At 38.3% G+C, this 19,042-nt stretch overlaps 1 protein-coding gene across 1 annotated transcript in view; it reads right to left on the bottom strand.

Moving 5' to 3' along the window:
- LOC113619869 (olfactory receptor 13C3-like) overlaps positions 1 to 19,042 on the bottom strand; it is a 344,039-nt gene that overhangs the window by 231,706 nt on the left and 93,291 nt on the right. Inside the window, 1 exon segment of the mRNA XM_027105337.1 lies at positions 3,214 to 3,301. Within this exon segment, the coding sequence (XP_026961138.1) occupies positions 3,236 to 3,301 (66 nt within the window). The 3' untranslated portion in view covers positions 3,214 to 3,235.

The raw sequence follows: 19,042 nt of genomic DNA, 5'->3' as shown, positions 1-19,042 counted from the left end.
TACAAGACTCTCCATGTCCCCACTTCTCATCTGTAGAAATAGCTTTAGTATCCTAGGGCTTTCTCAAACTGGTAACGACTAGAGACATGAAAAAATGCAGAAACAAAGGAAAAGCAATTAAGCAAGAAAAGTAATAATAGCTTGAACAACAGAGTCACAGACTCCTAGTTCCTCCTAAAGGGATATAGATAATAACATGATTCATATCCTTGAGTTGTTTTACAGAAACCAGGACTCCCACTAAACAAAAACTGCTAACCATAAGCACATAGATGCCAGACTGGTAGGAACCAGATTGATGATTAAGATTCCCAAAACATCACCTTGTTACCTCACCACCAACCAATCAGAAGAATGTCCATGTGCTGATCAGGTACCCTGTGACACTTGCCCCTATGTTGCCTTTAAAAACCCTTGCATGTAAGTCATCAGGGAGTTTGGATCTCCTGAGCATTAGCTGTCCAGTCTCCTTGCTTGGCAATGTGCAAATAAATGCTGTACTTTCCTTCACTACAACCTGATGACAGTAGATTGGTTTTGCTGCACTTCAGGCAAGTGAACTCAAGTTCAGTTTTGGTAACAAGGGCTCATTTCTACAAGAATGTCCCCCCTTTCCTACCCAACTTCAGAGGTCAGTCACAAGTCCAGGTTGTTACCTGTAATTCTGACAGACTTCTATAAATCAGAGGTCCCCATGACCACTTTCTTGATTTTGATTAACTTCCTAGAGCAGGTCACAGAACTCACAGAAAGATTTTACTTACTAGAGCACCAGTTTCTTATAAAAGGATATAACTCAGGAACAGCCAGATGGAAATGATGTATAGGACAAAGTATGGGAAAATGGTGCTGAGCTTCCAAGCCCTCTTGGAGCATGCCACTCACCTCACATCTCCAGATATTCACCAACCCAGGAGCTCTCCAGAACCCCTCCTGTTGGGTTTTTATGGAGGCTTCGTTACACAGGCATGATTGATCAAATCACTGGCCATTGCTGATTGACTCAATCTCTAGCCCTTCTCCCCTCCCTTGAGGTCAGGGGGGGAGGGATTGAAAGTTTCAACACTCTAATCACACATTACTAATCACACATTAGTTCTCCTGGCAACCAGCTCCTGTCTTTAGGGGAGTTCCAAAAATCACTTTATCAACCTAATGAAAGACACCTTCATTGTTCTTACCACTTAGGAAATTCCAAGTGTTTTAGGAACTGCATGTCAGAAATGGGGATGAAAACCAAACATATATTTCACACACTGTATTTTGTAATTCTCACAATAACCCTATAATATTAATATTAATACTCCATTTTAGTAGCAAGATTTGAACCTAGCTCAGGCTCTATGCTATGTATATATGGTGACCAATATGCTATAGGGCCTCATATAAAACAAACATTAAGCAGGCAGTCTACATTTATGCATTGATAATTCCTCAGCATGTGAAACTTGGAGATGTGCATGGCTCTGCAACTCAGGTCTCATACTTTTCTGGCATTCCAGAACCCCACTGAATACACCTACTCTATCATTAACCAAAATTTCAGAAAGAGAGACCTGATTGCGGTTTGTTAGGATTGCAGCCTGGGAGACACAGATTCAAGAAGCACTTGAATTGTGTTCCACCAGACTACAAAATAAGGGAAGCTTATAAAGGCAAAAACACCTACAAGGTTACGTAAATTGTTTGTCAAGAATTAGGATTGGAGCTGGCAAGATTGCTTGTTAAGCAAGGATTGGTTGGCCTCTAAAATGGTTACATAGTTGCAAAGGGTAGAGGAAACTTTGAAACTACAGGATGCAGCTAGCAGATATTGTTTTGAAAACTGGCTGGTGGTATTCTTGAGTCTAATACAGTTCAGAAAAAATTCAAGTTCTCAGTGATGCAGGAATGTGTCTGAAACCACATCCACAATGGCCACCCAGCTCCATTTTGGATGCCTGAACCATAGTTACTCTGTTTTGATTTTTAAATGATCTTAAATATGTCATCACCACCCTCTACAAGATGCTGCCCCCTCTGCTGGCACCAGATGCTCTCCTGTGTATCTGCCTTGGTATCTGCTACAGAGGCCTCCTTCCAGATACGAGCTGTGGGCTATGCTATCCTCACAGGCTGCTTAGGTATATCTTTTAATCCACAGGTCTGCATCAAAACACTTCTCTCAATTTCAAAGGAAGTAAAACAAAGGATATTAATTCATTTGGAAATAATTTTTCATCTTTCTCTACTCATTCTCTTTTCTTCACTGGACAAAGAATAATGTGCTCAAGTATTGAACTAAATTTACCCCAACTGTCTCCAAATTTAATTTTTAGAAAAGAGTCCTCAAAAGCAACTCTCTTCTCTTTAGCTTTATTATAGGAAGTCAGTATAGTCTAGTGGCTAGGACCTGGAATCTGGAATCAGAAATTTGGGGTTCACCACTGACCTTGGACACACTAATGAGCCCCTGAGAAAGCCTCATTTCTCTCATGTAAAAAAATGGAGATAACGGGTAACAATACCACTCTCCTCATTGAATTGTTGTGAAAATGAGACCATCCCATTGAAGCGTTTAGCATGTTGCTTGGCTTAGGCTAAGTAGTGACTAGCAATTAGCTGTTGTCTTTGCAGTAGCCATTTTACATTGCATTAGAGTCAGTCATCCTGTCCATATACACACTAAAATTACCTGGGGAGGTTTAATAACTACTGATGCTTGGGTCCAACTACCAGGGATTCTGATTTAGTTTATTTGGGGTAGTCCTGGGCAACTAGGTTATCAGAAATGTTTTTTCACACAAGCCCCAATGTACCATTTTGTACGTGGTAGAGGCATGCCTTATGAATAAACCTTAAATAACATACTAAGCTTACTTTAAAATTCTAGCAGTGGAATCCAAGCACTCAGCTATCTTTACCTGAGTATTGGAAGGTGGTTATTTTTTAACAAATGACTAGCTTTCAGAGAGATAAACAAAGAAAAGCAAGGTGGTGAGAGGGACCTGTCTAAATTATTACATCACCCAAACACACCAAATCAATCAGTCAGGTGATATATCCTTCAGCAGGACCACATTCATAGCTAATGGATAAGGATTCTGAAGTATCCTAAAATGTTACTCCTGGATATGTTATTACTTAGAATAGTCATGGGTCATGGGTAGTTAGGCGGAAGGTCTGGAATTCTAGTGTTATAAAACTCGGTTTCTCATTTGAGTCCCCACTTGCCTGTAAAATCCTGAGTAAGTTGCTAATCTTCCTTCAGGCTCAGATTCTTCATTTGCAAAAGCAGATGAATACCTATTTCACATGGTTCCTGAAATTATCAAAAGAGACATTCAGTGTTAACCATTTTTTTCATTGACAAAGGTTATACATATTAAATCTTTTTTTCACTGTAGTTATATTCTCTGGCCCTCTAGTCTTCCACCAGTCCCTCTTCTTCTCCATAATTAGCTGTTTATGCCACTATTAAGGATATTTTCCTATTAATGTAGATGCATCCCTGACTTCTGACTCCCCAAAGGTCAGGAACTGGCCTTAGTTCTGTATTCCAGGAACCTAGCTCATTATCTGATCCATAAAAGATGTTTAATAAATACTTGATGAAAGAATATATGGAAATCAAGAAGCCAGAATTATGAGCAAATAAATTTTTACCAAGGTCAATTCAGTGGGAGAAAATTGTCAGACTATGAAAAGCTATGTAGGGAGAAGCAACTCCAAGCCTCAATTTAACTTCCCTGATGTTTAACATTGACTATTGTTTTGAAGGTAAGATTTTAGGAGCTGTCATATTAGACTTTCAATTCATTCAAGTCTCATTTATTAGGTGTGATAAAACTCAGGATTTAAGACCCTAGATAATTAACCAGGTGTGCTTTCAATTTCAATCCCCGTTACCTACAAATATTTGAACTAGCATTTAATGTTTATTTTGAGCTATCACTGCTATTCCTGGACCTTTGTAACTCAATGAGTTTCATTTCCTTCCATCTTAACCAAAGGAGAAGCGCTGACTCTCATCAGAGGAGCAGCATTTCAGGTCAAACATTCCATAACTGGAATTAGAGTTAATGTAAATTCATTCCTATGTGACTTGCATTCCCCCAGTAAACATTTATCATCTACTGCCTCTGACCTTGAACCACTACATGCCACACTGAGGCCAAATTATTGCATTAGTTTTTTTATACTTGAAATAAGTAGAATTTCCATCTCTGGCTTTATTTCCCACTCCTTGATATCATAATATTATCCAAGTTAGCTTTATAATGATGAAGAATTGAATTATATGGTACAAATGAACTTATTCGCAAAGCAGAAATAGAGTCACAGATGTGGAGAACAAACTTATGGTTACCAAGGTGGGGAAGGAGGGGTGGGATGAACTGGGAGACTGGGATTGACATATATACACTACTATGTATAAAACTGATAACAAATGAGAACCTACTGTACGGCACAGAGAACTCTACTCAATGCTATGTGGTGACATAAATGGGAAGGAAATTTTAAAAAAGTGGATGTATGTATACGTATAACTGATTCATTTTGCTGTACAGCAGAAACTAACACAACATTGTAAAGCAACTATATACTCCAATAAAAATTAATATAAAAAAAGAATTGAATTATAACCCTAGGCTCAACATAACTTAGCTTTGCTTTTTCAGTTATATCCTAGATCAGTTGTTGAACTCTGTGTCTTCAAATCATCTGGAGGTCTTATTAAAATGCAGATTCTGATTCAGTAAGTCTTTGATGGGGTCTGAGATTTTGAATTTCTAACATGCTCCTAGATAATGTTGTTGAAGCTGGTCTAGGGACCACATTTTCAGTAGTAACGTTCTAGATAATTTCAATTCACTATAATTGTTTGAACTTGTTTCTCTGCATTCCTTGATTCTTTAGCCTCTTATTACAGTCATTCACTTATCCCCTAGACTCATACTTAAGAAGTTTTCTCAGGTGTAGACCTTGGGCCACGTAGTCAACTACGGCTTGTATTGTTTGTCTCAGCTCCACAGTTAGCACCTGGAGTACCCACACCTATCAGCCTTATAAAAACCTACCTGCAAATAGAGTTCCCAAAAATAGGGACAAGAAGTAGACATTCAGCAACAGTGAATGCTGAGACAGATCACTTAGAGTCCCAGATTCTCTATGTGTTTCCTTTGAAGCAAGAGATAATTTTTACAAACATTCTCTGAATCCTTGAAAAAATGTGCACTGTGTTTTCAAACTAATGAATTATACTATTCAAATTATAATGTATGTTTTGCTTTTAAACATATTTATATATTCAAAATTTTCATATCAATAACTTTGTTTTCAGTCATTTTTTAATTTAACACTTTAATATTTTTATATTTTGATATTTGAAACTTAAGAAAATGAGCCACTTGATACTGTGTTCATCTGTTGTGGGTATTGGAATTATTATGATTCCAATTATTATGATTGTATGAAGGGGTGATCTCCCTGAAAGGCTATTATCAGAGTCAGTTATCTTTGGAACAGGCAGTTCCTAAGATAAGGGACCAGGAAGATAACAGGAAATGATGAATTATCAAGGCAGAATATAGAAAAGAGGCATAACTCCTAGCAGATACCTCTCTAAGTCTTGATTTCTTTAATTGGGACTTCTAATATAAATATGCTTTAATATTTTGTTCTATGAGTTAACAACCTACATGTTACTTGCTATATTCCCTTTTATCATTACTTCCAGTTTCATCTTTAATAAGTCCTTATTTAAAAACTTTAGCTTGGTTTCAGATGTACAATGAGGAACAATGAGGAAACTGTAAAGCAATAGAGGCTTGAAGCTTGGAGGAGGGAATACAGATTTGGGAGACTTCAAGGTCAGAGATTCTAGTTGTGACCCCAGACTTCAAAAGCAGGTACAAGGATAAGGAAGCTGGCAAGCATAGTATCTCACCCAATGACTTGGTTGGTGATGGATGCACATAAGCAATCTAGTGAAGACTCATAGGACATCCATCATTCTTAACCCTAACACCGCAGATAGCATGTGTGCTACCCAAGAACTTACGTCTCTCCAGCCCCTCCCACGTATACATAGAAAAGGGAGAGGGAAAAGGGCAGAACTGATTCAACTTGTGGTCATGACTAAGAATCTCAAAGAGGCTGACTTGAAAGAGACTTTCAAACTAGAAGAGAGAGAGCTATGGGGGCAGTTTAATTTTTTCTTTCATGACTATGCAACAATAGACGATGAGGTGGATGACAGCAGTTACAGAAATAAGGTTTTCTTTGTATCCACATCTGAAACATAGTATGTATATCCCAATACTGCTCATCTTCTTTGATCACAATTAATATTAAAAACTCTTGTATTTGTTTTGATATGTTTATCACCAACAAATACCATGTTGCAAAATACTATTGCTTTTCTGTCCTCAACTGAAACTGTGAGCAGCATTTAACACATTTGATGACTTCTCCTGCTTAGAGAAACACTCTCCTCTCTTGGCTTTCATGATACTACCTTCCTCTGGTTGTTCCTTCTCAGTCCCTTTACTGAATAATACTGGTTGTCAAATCTGAATCTACTTCTTCTCTTACCCTGCTTATCTTCAAGATTAGAGGTTCTCAACTCAGGTGATTTTAATCACCTGAGGAGGTTTAACAACTAATGACCCCTGGGTCCAACCTCCAGAAAGTCTGATTTATTTGATTTTGGGGTATCTGGCCAAATAGATTAAAAACTGTCAGGTTACTGTAATGTGAAACCAATAATTAGAAGCACTTTACTAGACGTTTCTCCTATTGATAAATATAAATTTCTGTATTAGCTCCAGAATTCTTTCCTGAAATCAAGATTCAACCAACTGCCAGGATTCTGATAGTATGGCAGCTTATATTGGACTGTTTCCTGCCAATAACAATTAGAAACTCTGGACAAAGAAACATATCTATGTCTATTGCTACGTCTCTTCATATCAACTGAGAACAGGCAGAAACTGGAGCTGATATTACACTTTCCAGACTGGAAACACACTGGGTGAGATCCACATTTAACTGGCTTTTCCCATGATAGCACTCTCCAGTCTGCCCTGTGCACAGGAGATACAGTTCAAGCAGAAAACAGAAGTCTGAGGTCAAAGTTTGGGGCTGCTAGAAACTGATGAGGATAGGTAAGTGCATGAAAGGATGAAACCACAGAAGGCGTGGTCCCCAAATCTGTGTGTGAACTCTTCCAAAAATTCAGCTGCACATGTGTAGAGTGAGATTCTAATGAACTTAGTAGAAAACAACAGTTGGAAAGCTAAAACACTGAACAGGAATTTTAGTAACTGCCTGGTATTAGGGAGGTGCAGTTTGGAATTCGAGTTCTGCCTAATTAGAGGAATTAAATCTAGGGTTTGTAACTGATACTTCAGAAGGGCCACAACTTATAGTAGTAAAGACCATTCCCAAGACTAAAGTCTATGCCCTGAACTGAGCGAAAAATTCAATTACAATCACTCTAACAAAACTAAAAACAAAACCTTAAGATCAAGTTGGTCCACCAGCAGCTTAATTGCTTGCTAAATTAAAATTAACATTTTCCAGAGGAAAGTTACAGAATCCAAAGTCTCTGCAAAATATTATTCAATGTAAAATAAAATTACTAGAAATGTAAAGAGGCAGGAAACTGACATCTATATTCAAAAGAAAAATCAGCCAATAAAAGTGGACACAGACATAGCAGATATTGGAATTAGCAAACAATAAGTTTAAAATGACCACTATAGATATATTAAAGAGTTAATAAGGAAAATGGATATGATGAGTAAGGATACATTTCAGAAAATATGTGGAAACTAAAATTGAACCAAATGGCTACCCAAGAACTGAAAACTACAATATCTGAAATTAAAATAAGAAGTGCTTTCAGAAGAAATGTATCAGTGAAACTGAAGATAGGTAAATAGAAATTTCCAAGCTCAGACGCAGATTATTTTTAAATGGAAAAAGAAAAAATGAACAGAGCTTCAGTTGCTTGTCAAGTAATATCAAGAAGTCTAACATTGGAATGGGAGTCCCAGAAAAGGAGAAGAGAGATAATGGAGCAGAACAAACACTTGAAGAGATAAGGTTGACTATTTCCCAAATGTGATGAAAACCCACAATCAATTGACCCAGGAAATTCGGCCAGCTCCACGTAGGAAATATGGAAGAGCCAACTAATCATTTCACATTTGGGTTACTCATAGATCTTAAGACTAGCAAGTTCAGAATGACCTCTTGATATTTCTTTGACACTTCCCACTCTTCAAACCTGTTTGCTCATTTCCCAATATTTCTCATTTGAGTAAATAGTATCACACTTACCCTGTTGCTCAAAATGAGATTCTGGGAGTCATCTATATTGGTTTCCCAGGGCTGCTCTAACAAATTACCACAAACATGGTGGCTTTAAAAAAACACAGATTAATTTTCTTATCATTCTAGAAGTCAGAAGTCCAAAATGGATTTCGCTGGGCCACAGTCAAGGTGTCAGCAGGGCTGCATTTCCTCCAGAGGCTTTAGGGAGAATTTGTTTCCTTGCCTTTTCCAGCTTCTAAACGCTGCCTTTATTCTCTGGCTTGTGACCCATCCTCCATCTTTAACGCCAGTGTATAGCATCTTCTCCCTGACTCTTCCTCCCCGTGCTTTGGTCACATGGTTTCCTTCTCTGCCCTATCAAATCTCCTTCTGATAAGGACACATATGATTCCATTTAGGACCCATCCAGGTAATTCAGGCTAATCCTCTCCATCTCAAGATGCTAAACTTAATCACACCTGCACTCTCTTTTGTCAAATGAAGTTATATTCACAGGTTCCAAGGATTAGAACCTGAATATGTTTGGGGCCTGTTATTCAGCCTACCACATCATCTCTTATTGCTCTTCTCTTACCCCAATTTTTAATTTTTTCATGAACAATTCTTTTTCATTTTATTTGAAAATACATCTTGAATCCACCCACTTCACCTCCAATGCCACCCCTCTAATCCAAACTACCACTAATTATCATCCAAAGAAGGTCCCCTCTGGCTGAAACACACTTCCTTCAGATCTCCTTACTATTATCTCCTTCTCATACTTTAGACTGTAACTCATATATTCACTTTTAAGAAGGCTTTGATAACAATATCTAAAGAATACCTAATTCTACCCTTTAACTCCTTTTAAGACCTTGATGCATTTCAAAATCAACATATTGATTTGTTTCCTCTATCAATTAGGTTCAATCAGGAAAACAGAAACCTTTTGGGAGCTTTGAACGAAGGAATTGGTTACCCTAGCACTGGAAAGTTGGAAGAGCAAATATGAGTAGGAGTTCTGGAAGAGTAAAGTAGGGGAAGGAATGTTGTCCAGAAATTAATACCTGCGAAACCAGATACCTCCCCAAAGTTTAGAGGACAAAAGGGAAGAAGTGTTACCAGAATCGAAGAGCATCTGGGGATGCTGTACCACTGATAGAAGTAACAGAGAGGAAGAAAAGAGCATCTTGCCTCCTCATTTTCTATTTCTCTACAGAACACTAATGCAAGTTTCCTACATTGCCAAGAAAGTACATTTTGTGGGCCATATATCCTGAATGAATTGGGAACTGTTTAAATGTAGTCTGGCAATAATAGTGGGTAAACACTGATTGTTCAAAAGCTCTTAATCCCCAACAGTAAGTATTTTGGGAAAATCTTCTTTTAAAAGCATCAGATGTTCTCTGTTTTTTACTAAATGAATCTATCTACAACAATTGACCCTGCTGTCCAAAAAGCTGTTTTAGAGTTACATTTCCTGAGAACTTTAAAAACAAGTGTGGAGGTTTAAACAGCATGAGTACATACTTGGGGGAATTTATCTTGTTTCCCAAGAAACAAAAATTACAAATGGCAAAATAACTTTGTAATACTGTAGGAAGAGATCAAAATGTATTCTTTCCCACCACCGGAAGCCATGCTCATTATAGCAGGAGCCCTGTGTATGATCTCCATTGGGATCTTGGCCTTTAGAACAAGATGTTAAATAATTAGCATTACCATAGCAATGGGAGCTGAAAATAAGCTGCCTTAACAGATCTACTTCCTGCACAAAGAAAGCAGCTAGCACAAGTAGAGGGCAGGGACTTGTAAAGTCAACATTTATGGAACACCTACTATTCCATAAATAGTAGTGCCAGGAATTTTAAAAAATGTATTTATTTATTTGAAAGAACATAGGATTAAGAATTAGAACACCTGTGCCTAGATCCCAACTCTGCCTTATTAAAATGATGTGATACTGAGAAATATATTTAGCCTCTCAACTTCAGTTTTCTTAGGCATAAAATAAGAGTAAAAATAACAATGTCATAAAGAAATTGTGAAGATGGCCTAAGGAAACGTGAAGTTGTTTGTAAAGTTGTTATATAAATATTTCTGTTGAAAACTATAAATTGCTACATAAATATTTCTGTATTTATGATTGTAAGTATATAAGACATACTTAATAAATGCCAACCACTTTAGACATTTGTTTGCAAAAACAAGATGGCAGTTGTTAGAAATTAAGATGGAATTTTGAAGGTGTTTATGAAAATGTAGGAATGCCTGAATCCTGTTCTGCAAATCATAACTCATCCCTGAAAATTCTATAGGGAGATATCATCCCTGAAAATTCTATAGGGAGATAGACACAGGGAACAAAGCCAATGGGAAACAAATATTAGTTCATTATTATTGGGTAAGTACCTAATTACTCCTAATGCAAAGTGTTGGCAAAGCTGAGTTAGAGGTCTGCAGCTTTTTGCCTGCAACCAGCCTAAATTCAAATTTTGGAGTATTACCACCTAATGACCAACCACATGGTACAAGGGACCCGACACACTGACCAGGACCCTCAGGAGGTTCTGTGGAAAAAATTAGAGGTAACAGAGTTCCTCCCAAGAGCACCATGAAAGAGAAAAAGTGAAAGAGAAAAAATATAATGTGGATTCCTGATATTTTTGGCACAGTATTCTTGCCCATTAGCAAATATGGATGAATCTATGGCCTAGAATTTGATGAATAAGATTAGCAGTTTCTTCTTCATGGGAAGGTGAAGGAGCTAGGATTGATGTGGAGAGAAAGAAACTCAAGTCTCACTGAGGCCTCTGAATAAATTCAGGGAATGATTCCACACTGATGCACCCCAAAGAGGAAACTAGGTTAGCCAGTGTGCCTTCATCATTTTATTGCCTCTCAACTACAAATCTACTCTTTATTGCCTGATCTGTGGAATGAAGTTGGGCTCTTTATTTCTTCTTTAATATAAGGGACAATGCTAAGGTTTGTCAATAGAGAGTCCTGGGGAGATAATCAATGGTGGAGGAAGGGGGTCTTTTTTCTGGTTTCAGAGAACTCCACTAATAGGCTCCTGCAGTGTGTGTAGCTTCTTCAGTGCCTGATTCCTTCACTGCACACAACTCCAGTCCCGGCTCCTGCAGCATTGTGGTTTCTCCAGCAACAGGAATCTTCAGCCCAGATGTCTCCTCCAACACCAGCTCCCACAGTGCATGGTGGCGAGCAGCACCTATGACCAACAGCTTCCTCCAGCACCCTCTCTGGTGGTTTGGCAGTGGAATGCCTCTGGCAAGATAATTCCCTGTGCATAATTTTCTCAGCACTGTAGAGTACGGACTTCCAGTGGCTTCCACAGGTGCATCGCCACAGTTACTTTTCTGCCATCCAGTGGGTCATGGCCATGCCCTCTTCAACAAGATCTGGATCTCAGCCATGGGGGGAGGGGTGGAAGGGGGGCTCAATATATTGGATGCTGTGTCATACCCCTGCGTGGTAGTAACTACTCCTTATATCTACCTTTCCTATGTTCTTTAGAGTTCTCTTTACTTCTTTATTAGCTCCTCCCTTGTTACTCAAATCTCCTGTTATTGTTAATATTCTTTTTATTAAACTTGTACAAATCGCTGTGTAGTTTCTGTCTCCTGATTGGAACCTGACTGATGCAGCCAGGTTGGTGTAGGCTAGGCACTGCTCTAGAGAAAGGAGGGAACTTCTATTTACTGAGCACTTGCTCTACACTAGAACCTGTGCTGGGTGTTTCATCATTATCTCATCTGATCGTCACAGCAGTTCTTTGTTGCAGGATACTGTTATCGGCACCATTTTACAAGTAAGGACACTGAGGCTCATTAAAATAAGTGACTTAAGGTACTCCAGCTATTAAATGGCAGAGTCTTGGAATTAAGCTCATTTATCTGGGTTAAAGCCTATGGAACTCATAAAGCTAGGAATTTTCCAAAATTCACTTGATATGTTCTTTAGCTTTACTTCCCTAGTTAGCACTACATAATATCCTAGATACTTATTTATGGAATAATGCCCTTTCTACTTCTCTCTGAAATGGAAGTTAGATTCCTTAGTGACGAGATGAAACTTGTCTTTATTAGAGTTTCAGCACTCTTTGCCACCAACATTTACCACCTCTCTTGGTGTGTCTGTAAGGACCCATTAAGAACAGCACGGATTGTGCTATCAATACCTAACCTTCAGAGCTACCGCTACTGTTTCCTTTCTTGACTGATCTTTTTTTTTTTTTTTTTTTTTTTGCGGTACGCGGTCTCACTGTTGGGGCCTCTCCCGTTGCGGAGCACAGGCTCCGGACGCGCAGGCTCAGTGGCCATGGCTCACGGGCCCAGCCGCTCTGCGGCATGTGGGATCTTCCCAGACCGGGGCACGAACCCGTGTGCCCTACATCGGCAGGCGGACTCTCAACCACTGCGCCACCAGGGAAGCCCTCTTGACTGATCTTTTAACTCCAATTGATTTTTTCAAAATTTTCAGTTTCCACTTGATTCTGTTTTCTTGCACTCCTATCTTCCTTTACAACATCACAAACTTTATTTTATTTGCTTTGGCTCAGTGGGTGATTTCTCAGATGAAATAACTTGTTTTCTTTCTCTGATTCTAAAATCATCAGAGGAACCTAGTAGCATGAAAGGGAACTGTGCAATGTATTTTGAGGATCACAAATTACTCACTGGAAAGAAAATGATGGATATGTTTTTCTATTCTCTGCATGTATTATACCAAGACGATAGTTTTTCTCAAGACCAAGTTCAAATGTTTTCTCCTATAAACCCCATGCACTTTTCCCAGGGATGAGCCTAGAGGAAGTAAGAGGCCCAATTCTGGCCAAAGAGATGTGAGGAAAGTGAGCTATGAGATACCTGGAAAGATTATCCTCCCTGGGAAAAAAAAAAAAAAAAAGGCACACTAGAAGAAGACCCCTTTGCCGTTTTCTTCCTTCTAGCTCTAGACAGTTATGTGAGAACACAATATTTGGAAACTCTGTGCGAGCCTGTTGAATGAATGAATGAATGTTGTTTTGAGACACCACATTGGTCAATTGGTTGTAGGCAGTCAAAAGAAGATTCAGTCCCAGAACAATCCTTTGGTATTCTCTCTGGAAGAAATCCATGAGAACTAGATTGAGATGGAATTTAAGTTAAATAAATGCAAAAAAGACTGAGAGAGATTAGTCACTTGTGTTATATTCCATATAAACAGCCAAATGTGGTCTTAGATAAATTACAGAAAACTGTGGCTTTTTGTTTCTTTCTCACCAATACTTATTTAATTAAAAAAATTAATATTCAGGGTGTCTGCATTTTAGTGCTCTCTAACTCTCTTTTTATTGCCATCAGAAAGCTTTAAAAATTGGAAGAGGACAGGAGGCAGTTTTCAGGGCAGAGAAAGATGCTAAAACAAAATCGCATTTCTGAAACTGTCAGAGCTAAAAGTATTTGAGAAATAAAAAGATACAAATTGAAAGGTCAAGAGGTGTTTTAAAAATTTAATTCCACCTGTTTCTTTTCCCAATTTTTGAGTCATTTAGAACTAATAGTTGATAAAGTCATAGAAAACAAAGAAATCTTAAAAGATCTCATATGTCTCATCTGTGGGGGCTTTAGTTCAAACTAGTTAGTGATTACACCAACTCCAGGACTCTGAGTATGGTTTCTTTCCACCACCCCACTATGGCTACATGAGTAAACTCAAACAAAACAGCCCCACGAAATGTTAATTTACATTTTGTTCCTATTTCAATATAAAATTACACAGTATCAGTTTCCTCAAGGTATTGAGCCAAAGAGCGTTCCATTCTGCCCAGTCATTACTCTGTTTCCAATTCTGTCATTTTTTCTGTCCAAAACCTCATGCATTTTGCAGATGCTCCTTGTAGATCCATATTCCATGGAAGAGGAACTGGACAGCTCTCAGTCACAGTTAGGTGGCTTATTTGTGAATACACAGCAATAGCCAGGAAGAGAAGCAAGAGCGAACTCTCACCTTTGCCGCCTTTATCTGTATTTGTAGCTGTGCATGAGCATGAGTCTTATTCAGTAATTCCAAAGCCATGAGGTTAGGTTAGCATACATAAAAGCACTGCAATTATCTTAAACTTTCCATATGCAGACCTTTATGGACTCCTATGTCTTAAAATACATTCTTTATTGATTTTGCTATAATAATTTACAGCTCCAGGATAATCAAATTGGTGGATAACTTGCAGTAGCCATAGATATATGCAACAAGATACAAGCACAGAAATGCACTTGCGTTAATAATATCAATCTCAGAGTTCCTAAAGCAGATATGCCTTTTCTTGGCAAATATCTGCAGAGACAACATTTATTCCAAATGCCAACTCCAAGACCACTAGGATCCCTAGGAAGTGAGGTTGAGAGTAATGTAGAGCTATTGCCATCTAGTGGTTCACAATAGAAACATCAGGCTCCTTTCCTCAGGTCTAACAGAAATAGAAAATTTTTTATAAAGGTAAATATTTTGCAATTTTATTTCACTGCTCTGTGTATATGTGGTTGGATTAAAACATTTTTGAAAGAACTCATGGATGCTTATTATTATCTGAGGACAATTCAAACCTCTAGCCATACTGGAATTTTCATTCATCAAACACATTGTTAGAAGCCGAGCTTTGAGTTTAAAACTAGGGTTATAGAAATGTGCCATCCTCAGAGTCCCTATTTCAAGCTGTCGTTCAAAAGCTATAGCCAGATATTCTGGATTTCATGTGTGTGACCCAGGGGCATTCTTGCATATTTTTTGGCTCTCTCTCCCTCTTTCTTTATACATGTGTGTACGTATGTGTGTGTATACATATATGTAATATAGTACTAGGTATTATGCACACTACAAACCATTTAACAAAACAGACATTATACAAAGAATGCAATCAAGTGAATATGCATATTTAAATATTTAAATTATATGTATTAATTAAACAAGAATCTGTATTCACGGGCTCACTAAATTATTAATAACACTGAGCATTGTGATATGATGGGAGTATACTTCATTAATTAAATAAAATTTGGGTTTACTGCCTTATGTTGCAGAAATTAAAGGTCTAGTTGTGTTTATTTTATTTTGATACTTGGTTTTGACGATCATCAAAACATTGCTGCAAAGTATTTCTCAAAAGATCTGTGGATCCAACAGGAGGTGCATCATTGGCTACACTTTCTAAATCACGGTATTAATTTCTGAGTTTCATTCAAAAAATTTCTTGTTCACTTGCATTGTAAATATTTAATAAGTTCTCCCTTTTCCTGATGTCAAAATCGGATTCTTTTTGGAATGAATCAGAAGGGATTTTATTTTAATATTTTCATCAAATGGTTTTTAAAAAACCACTGAAACTCTTATTTGGAAGATCTTAAAATAGGTTAGAGAGTTCTGATTCAATTTTTATTAAGTGGAAGATATGAGTTTATGTCTGAGACATATCATTTTTGACAACAATAATATAAACACTTCCAAACATCCATTTTTCAACATTCTTTTCCCATACCAGAATTAAAAATAAAAGAAAACAAAACAAAAACAATCACTTTCTCACTCATTTTTAGAATGTCACCTCTACCTTGAAAGAAGACAGTAAGTGTCTTTATCTTTTTTGAGGATCTCTGTTAGGTGGCATTCTATTGACAGCTACTTGTCATCACAAAAAAGGTCAGCAAATTTGGAACACTGGTAATTTAGTGAAAGAAAACTGTTACTCATTTAGGTTCTTTGCCAAAAGATAATAAGGGAACTATGTTGCACAAAAAACAAAAATAAAAACAACACATAAAACAGATTTATACGGTCACACCTTATGTCGTTATAATTTAAGCATTATACAAAGTCTACTCTTCATGATATCAAATTCATAAACACACATAACCAAGCATATGTGAGCCACACTAGGGTGCAATGTGCTTGAATGGATGTGTGAGGGGGCAGCTGTCAACCCCTTTGAGGTGTGTAATTTATATTCTCCCCTCAGGATACAGCTTATACCTTAAGCGACACATGGACCAAGTGGGGATGTCACTGTCAATTATATATATATTTTTAAGTGTACTTTCTTTTTAGCCCATTAGTGAATATAAATAAAAGTTGTAATATTTTCTTCCTGCACATCATTTTTTAGACCCTTAGGGAAGTCTTTGAAACCTTTTCAGGTGTTGATACTCCACCTTCAGCCCTGAGAAACAAGGAACTCTCAGGGGCCTGAATGTGGGTGAGCAGTTCCAAAGCAGTGGTTTCTCTGGGGAAGTAGCTGTGTTTGGGCCAGTCCTAAGTGTGGTTGGACATTCCCCAGAGACCTAGACGTGGACAGCTGGTTAGTAGTACATGCTCCTCAGGAGCTAATGTCAAATCTTGAGCTATTGGAAGCTTTCACTCATGATAGGTTCACAGGAACATAGCTCCTCCCTGGAGCGGCCCAGGCTTAAAGAGCAGGCAGTCCTTGGAGGTCTGTTCCAGGCCTCTCGGGTGGTGCTCTGACTTCCCTCTGCTAGACTCGTCTCATCTTGTGTATCCTGGTGTTAATAATACAGTCTGGAAGCAGGAGCTCTTCTGGCTCAGGTTCATGGGGTTGAGCTGCAGGTCCTACGGCAGAATTTGAGAGAGGCTGGCGACTCAGGAGCCTCACTGAGCCTGACAGCTCTAGGGCTCTAGGAAGAGCAAGAATCTGAGCTCTGGTGCCCTAGATGGTTGATTGTGGCATCCCAGAGCACCCACGGAGCTGGGAGAGAAGGTTTGGGGCATCACAGCTGGTAGTGGGGGAGCAGCTGGGTACCAGAACTTTTTTCTGAGTTTGGAAATGAAATCCAGCCCCCGAACTCTGGTGAGGATACAGGCTGGGTTTTATTTCATCATCTTCTAGTCTGGTGGACCACAACCAGCAAGGGTATCTGGATCTAGCAGCTTAAGTGGATCAGGGACTCTAGTTAAATCCCATCTCTGTTCCTAGTAGAGCTTCTCTTGTAACTAAAGCAAGTAGAAACATTTCATTCAGGTTTTGGTTTAAAAGGCTACAGAATCAGTACAGCCACTATGGAGAACAGTACGGAGGTTCCTTAAAAAACTAAAAATAGAACTACCATATGACCCAGAAATCCCACTCCTGGGCAAATACCCAGAGAAAACCATAATTCAAAAAGACACATGCACTCCAATGTTCACTGCAGCACTATTTACAATAGCCAGGACATGGAAGCAACCTAAATGTCCATCAACAGAGGAATGGTTAAAGAAGATGTGGTACATATATACAATGGAACATTACTCAGCCATAAAAAGGAACAAAATTGTGTCATTTGCAGAGACATGGATGGACCTAGAGACTGTCATACAGAGTGAAATAAGTCAGAAAGAGAAAAACAAATATTGTATATTAACGCATATACATGGAATCTAGAAAAATGGTATCGATGATCTTATTTGCAAAGCGGAAATAGAGACACAGACATAGAGAACAAATGTGTGGATATCAAGGGGGAAAGGGGGGCGGTGTGGGATGAACTGGGAGATTGGGATTGACATATATACACTACAATGTATAAAACAGATAACTAATGAGAATCTACTGTATAGCTCAGGGGACTCTATTCGGTGCTCTGTGGTGACCTAAATGGGAAGGAAATCCAAAAAAGAGGGGATATGTGTATACATATGGCTGATTCACTTTGCTGTACAGCAGGAACTGACACAGCAGTGGAAAGCAACTATACTTCAATTAAAAAAAAGGCTATAGAATCAAATATTGGGCAATAACCTTATTTATAATAAAAGACATGGCTATTGATTCAAATTATTAATCTATCTCCACTAAAGCATGACATATTTGTTCTATTTCTGTGTGAAGATGACTAAAATAGAATATTTTGATTTCTGATGACTCTGTATAAAACATAGAAGTTGGAGAATCTTAATCAAGGATGGAAAATACAGGTCATGTATATTGCCACTTCTCCATTCTAAACGCATGGCAGGCATTGCTACTGAGCTACTCACTCCCTTTATTTTGTACTTCATAGGCTCTTTCCAGCATGGCCAGGATGAATCTTTTTCTACAAAATAGGAGTGCAAGAATTGTTACATGATTGACTTCTTAAAAATGTTTTATTATAAAAATTTTTTTAACATATACAAAAAGAGGATGGTATCATGAGACCCCATATACCCATCACTCAATGTCAAAAATGATCCACGTTTGCCAAGCTCACTTCAACTATCCATCTCCACCTCACACATATGCATGTATCTACTTTATTGTTTTTAAATAAAATTAAATCTGTCTTCCAGTTTCTAGCTAGTAGGTGTCTAGAAAAGCAATCTCTTGGTGAATCCTTTCTTTCCCTGCCTTCATACAAAGATGATAATGGAGGCTTCTGTAAAACTATGTGTCCACAGAGGCCTCACCTGCCTTTGAGACATTCTGGAAGAGCTGATACACCTAACATTCATCCTATACTGAACTTCGAAGTCCTGTAGCTCTGGAGCTTCTGTAGCAGTCAGGCACCTGAACGTTTGCCTATGTTCCAGCCATAGTGTCTAGGGTCCAGCCTTCTGAGCTTTATCAAGCAGTCATTCCTTTGAAATAGCCCGTTTCCGTGCATATTTTAATGGATCAGACTTCACGTTCCAAATACACCACAAATTAGCAGATTTCCATCCCCTTTTACATGTTGTAGTATACCTCAGTTCTTTCATTGCTTTTATCTAC

This window comes from Aethalodelphis obliquidens, unplaced genomic scaffold (genome assembly GCF_003676395.1).
Source record: "Aethalodelphis obliquidens isolate GAN/ISIS:26980383/991018 unplaced genomic scaffold, ASM367639v1 scaffold7, whole genome shotgun sequence".
Taxonomy (NCBI): Eukaryota; Metazoa; Chordata; class Mammalia; order Artiodactyla; family Delphinidae; genus Aethalodelphis; species Aethalodelphis obliquidens.
This window is presented reverse-complemented; position numbering and strand designations above follow the sequence as displayed.